The sequence below is a fragment of the Sinocyclocheilus rhinocerous genome, unplaced genomic scaffold (assembly GCF_001515625.1).
Source record: "Sinocyclocheilus rhinocerous isolate Xijiao unplaced genomic scaffold, SAMN03320098_v1.1 scaffold749, whole genome shotgun sequence".
Lineage (NCBI taxonomy): Eukaryota > Metazoa > Chordata > Actinopteri > Cypriniformes > Cyprinidae > Sinocyclocheilus > Sinocyclocheilus rhinocerous.
Window position 1 is genome coordinate 1,155,173 of NW_015653466.1, and position 5,658 is coordinate 1,160,830.

At 35.1% G+C, this 5,658-nt stretch overlaps 1 protein-coding gene across 1 annotated transcript in view; it reads left to right on the forward strand.

Annotated features, from left to right (window-relative positions):
- Window positions 1-5,658, forward strand: part of LOC107715999 (disks large-associated protein 2-like) — a 148,241-nt gene that overhangs the window by 114,460 nt on the left and 28,123 nt on the right. Inside the window, exon 5 of the mRNA XM_016522295.1 lies at window positions 4,121-4,314. Coding sequence (XP_016377781.1) covers window positions 4,121-4,314 — 194 coding nt within the window. The remainder of the gene's footprint in view (window positions 1-4,120; window positions 4,315-5,658) is intronic.

Below are 5,658 nucleotides of genomic sequence, written 5' to 3' on the forward strand. Positions count from 1 at the left end.
TATATATATATATATATATTTTTTTTTAATCCAGTGAATTAAATACTTTAAAAATGAAGTAACCTGGCATCAGTGCAGCAACAGCTTCACATTCTGTAGTCTAGAGTTAATAAAAATAAAACGGAAAGCTAAATCAATAAATTCTGATTGAATGAGCTACATTAGTTGTCATAAAATACATGATATACATACACCTATGGCCATGCATCATACAAGTGGAACACAGCCCACTTTGTATTTTCGCATTAATCCATGTTTCTTTGTAAAAACATATCTAGACTACGTTTGTATAAACTGAATAGCAAAATCTTCACTAGTTGATATCACACAGTATTATACAGTCATATGAACCATCCATACTGGGGGAGGGGGACTCGAATCTCAGTGATTTATCAAGAGTTTTACACCACAGATTGTGTCTGTCCTCTGGCGTTTTTGGTTAATTAAATGTCTAAAAATATCAAACTCCTTCAAGACTTAATTAACCTAAAGACTTCTATGGATTATGTGTGTGTGTGCTTGTGTGCGTGTGTGTACAAGGGTGTCCGTGACATTTACTCATTTTCATTGACTCCTGGATCATAATCGTTCTTCTTGTAGAATGCTAAAGACCCACGAGGCTGCTGAAATGTGCCCCTTGTCACCTGGACAAGAGGCTGTCTGATAAACAAAAGGTTTTGGTAAAAGGACAGAGTTAATCAAGCTGTTTGATATTAAATGTCATGTACTGTGGTTCAATTGATTCAAATCCTTAATGAAATATGTTGCATAGCCTAACAATTGTGTACTTTGAAACACTGATTTTTTTTTTTACATATTAAAAGAATCTATCTCAAAAAGAAATAATATTTATATATGCCATTTTTTACTCATCCGGATGTCATTCCAAACTTTACATTCTTTCTTTAGTAGAACAGAAATGGAAAATGTTAAAGAATTTTGCTGGTCGACCAAAATTTAATTAAACTTTTAAACAAAAGTGACAAAAGTCACTATTAAACAATAATCTTCACCTCCAGCAGATCATATTTCAGTAAGCTGAAAACCTAAGAAACAGAGTTTAGAAGTTTAGTTAGATTAAAAAAAAAAGAAAAAAAAAAAAAGCCTCTTATGTTTACAAAGGCTCAATTTATTTGATCATATTTTGAAATATTATTTTCATACAAATTTAATATAATAAAATAATAAATAGAATTTATTCCTGTGGTGGCAAAGTGTTTATAAATATTAATAAATGTCTTTACTGTCATGTTTGATCAGTTTAATATTTATTGACCCCACACTTTTGAATGGTAGTGTTTATCAACCAGTTTATTAAAAAGAATAAGTTGTTTGAAGTTGAAATATCATGAATGTTCCAAGAAGATCTTCAGTGAATAATGACTTAAATTTAATGTTGCTTTTCATGCAAAGCTATCATATGACTTTATATATCATGGAATCTCAAATAGATCAATTTTATGATGATTTTGGGTTCATTTTGAAATCTTGAAAGTGCCAGTCCCCCTTCATTGTAATTACATGGAAAAGAGCAACCAGCACAGTTCTTTAAAACCCTCCTTTTGTTGTTCCACAGAAGAAAGAAAGTATAGTTCCGTTCTTTAGTCACTATGTTATAATGAATACATCTCTTGGCCTATAGAACTGTAGAGATGTGTTGCTCTGAGAGGATGTTTTCAGAGTACTGATGTAAAGTAGTGTTCTGAAGGTTATGAGGATGAGGACGGACGGTTGCTAGGTGATAAAATTGGTCTCTGCTAGTGTGAAAGGAGAACACGTCATAAATATGTCAGTGCCTTGTTTCTGTCATGTGATCCGTCAGTCAGGTATCAGATCTGAGTGAGACATTGTTCATTCACAAGAAGAGAGTCATTAAGCATTCAAGATCATGACAACAACGGTAATATTACTCAGTCACTGTCCACAAATAAAGATAGTCTGTGATAAGTGATTTCTGTGACGATGTTCTCGGGGAAAGTGCCAAGAAGTAAATGTCAGCCGGTATAGGTGATGGATAACAGTCGTGACAATGTCACCGTGTCAGCGGTGTTGGCAATGAATTGTGTTGAGGAGTCTGTTTTAATGAGCATCCGGCCGTTTACTACATACGCTGTTCTTATTTTCTTGGTCTTGCTGACTGCTTAGTAAATAGACACCTACTAAGGAAGTTTTTTTTCAAGCTACTCCCTTTTCACTTAAAGGTGACATATCATGAAAATCTGACTTTTCCAGGTTTTAAGTGCTATATTGTATATTGCGGCTGCCACACAGATTTCCCAGCTGTTTACCTTCATAGACATAACCGATTGATTTTGTAACTCGTGTGAGTTTTTAATGTAAACTTGTGTGTGAATGAGAACTTAGTTTAGTACTCTGTGACAGCCGCTCTCTGTCCGTGTGCTTCGGATGTGCGCTCAGAAAACTGTATATCAGAAGTTTAAACTCGTATGCTTTCTTTAAAGAAAAGCTTTCTTTTTCACTCAGTCAGATCCTAAACCTACTCTTCTAGCACTTTCCATGAAATCAAATTGGGCCTTAAACTCTGAAAAAGTTTTTTTTTATTTTTTATCTTGACCTCCAGAAGATGCTGATAGTCAAACCTCATACTAGCTGTTTTATTTTCTATTCATTTTATATAGGTTTTCAAATAATAGTTTTCATCAATTCAATTTACAATTTACAAAAATAAACGTTAAATAAACTGAGTAAAGTGCTTACAGTTTAGTCTCTAGTAGCCATAGTTCAGGAACAAATTATGTTTTATAGTTATTGATATATTATATATTTACTTTTATTTCCCATAAATTAAAATATATGTTTGTTTGATAAAAAAAAAAAAAAAAAGAAATCTTAAAGGATGCCTGTTATGCAAAATTCACTTTTATAAGGTTTTTGAACACAGATGTGTATCCACAGTGACAACCAGACTATAATGGTAAAAATCCACCCACTCCTTATTTTTATAATCCCAATAAATCATAAACATTCTCTCCAAACTAAACTGTTATAATTAATAGTGTTATAATTACATATAGGCTACCACATTGAAATCTCTTTAGCGTTGTCTCGTGCTTGAATGGCTTAAAACACTTTAACGTTTTAGCTGACAAGGCTTAAAAGAATGATAAACTTTAAAAGAATAATAAAAGAATGATAAACTTTCTTGAGGAAGCAGCACTAGCCCGGTCTTTCAGATGATTAGATTTAGCGTCTTGTTAACAGCAGGTAAGCATACTGTATTCGCAGGTGAACATAAAATATCTTACATAACACTACTGGTGAGCGAGCCAATGTAATGCAAATATGTCTGAAAGGTCTGACATAACAGTAAAATGCGACATGAATGATATTATATGAAGCGTTGTTTGTTTTACATCACGTTGCGCCTCGTGTTATGAAAACAATGTTTGGGGACACCACCATCAAAACTTTGTGATTTAGACAGTTTGGTGTTGGGTATTCATGCAATGAATGTGGTGAAAACCAAACACATTAGTGTGTCAAAATTACATTTGTGTGTTCAAAAAGTAAAGAAAATATTACTTCACTGTCCAAGAAGCAAACCAACCCTGTGACATCACACGCTGTAGCATTGCAAGATGGCGGCGCCCTTCATCCAAAAGCGATAACAAAACATCCTTTTTTCTTTAAAATGGTTACATTAATCGTGTTTGTTATATATTTTTAATTAAAGTGGAAATCAGTTTACTAAATAACGTAAACATGACTGAGTGCTTCACTTACACTTTACCACTTCAGTTAAGAACATGGAATGAGATTGTTTACTTGTCTGGGTATATTATAACAGCTAATTATATTACTATTAATTATAACAGTTTATCTAACTTATAGTTATCATGGCAAAAAGAGAGAGAGAGAGAGAGAGAGAGAGAGAGAGAGAGAGAGAGAGAGATTTATGTGTAATCTCTAACAAACAAACTATTTCATAGTCATGGAAACCAAATAGATTATTTTGGTTTGCAAACAAGAAAAGCTGTCATACATTCAGTTTGGTGAAGACATCAGCTTTGCTAACAATTCCATCTCTCTTATATATTTTTATTGTTTTAGCTTATAATTATATATCCATTATATGAAAGCAGTGTTTATGTACATACAGGTCCCTCAGGATGAATGGGGAGGGAGAGATGAGGAGATCCCATGCAGAAGGATGCGGAGCAGCAGTTATGTTAAAGCCATGGGTGATCAGGACAGCGGAGACTCCGATGGCAGCCCTAAAAACTCCCCACAGAAAAGCGTGCGACCCAACGCTCTTGTCAAATCCGTGCTGCAGAGACAACTTTCAGACCAGAGGTAGGATTTTTGATCAGCCAGTGGTTGATAATCTCATTAGAAGCCCCATCTAATCAGAGGTTAGAGTAATTAATGCACAAGTCATAAAGTAGAAAACGGGCATGCAATAATTTATCCACAATCACAGAGGCCCACATTCTGCGACATGTGGGATCCTTTTTGTTGCATATGCAAATGCTTTTTTGATCTCGTTATGAGCCATCATGAAACATCTGCAGTCACATCACAGATTGTACATTATAGACTCTCTTGTTATGAAAGCGGGACGCCCTGGTTTACCGTTTGAAACCGGTGTTTAGTTGTACCAGTAAATTTGAGTGAAAAATTGAAGCAATTAAGATGACAAACACATATATAATCTTAGAGACGAGCTGCTGAAAGTGATTCAATACACACTGACACCTGCTGCAACTGAACTTACTGCATCTGTGTCTTCTTATCAAAAACCAATGCTGTCTGTTATAGAAAGTGACTGTGAGTCAGGCATCTATGACTAAGGCAAGAGCCGTCTACAGTCTGCTGATCATGTCATGCACTGAATATTGAATGCTGAATACTAAATAAGTCACATAAAATAGCTAAACTTTCAGTAATATCTGCATCAAAGAAGTTACGATCATTTTGTTTCACGTTTAGAGATTTCAAGCCCACTAAGAAGTGAAACTTTTGTATATTTTCTCCCAGTCTTTGTAAACATTCCAGATATTTTTCCATCTTCAGCCAGCATTGAATTTTGGGATATTCCTGTTACACTGCACCCGCTTTCTCGCACAATACCACCTGGTGCCTTTGTTCTCTCCCAGACGTGAGGATTATTTTCTGCTCTGTATTACAGGGGCTGTACACCATTATGCAAAGCTCTGAAGCATGATGTTATAAATTTGGCAAGACTGCCTCTCTCAAAGTACATCTAATGAAAGAGATTGTAGCACATCAAATGAGCTCTTCCCCTGAGTAGGTGCATGGAACAGTGCATTCGCTGCTTATTATGAAAAAGTATATTTATACAGTATTAAGATTGGATGGTGACAGGGATTCCACAAGAAGGTGTGTCCCATTAAGTCTAGCTACAGTTTAAAGGGGTCATATGATGCGATTTCAAGTTTTCCTTTCTCTTTGGAGTGTTACAAGCTGTTCGTGAATAGATAAGATCCCTAAAGTTGCAAAGACTAAAGTCTCAAACCCAAATAGATATTCTTTATAAAAGTTAAGACTGGTCCACGCCCTCCTAAAACGCCTCGTTCAAACATGCCCCCACATGTCTACCTCACTGTGTGGGAAGATTTGCATAACACCATCCAAATGTATATGCAAAGAAAGAAGGCGTAACTTTATTCTCGCTGT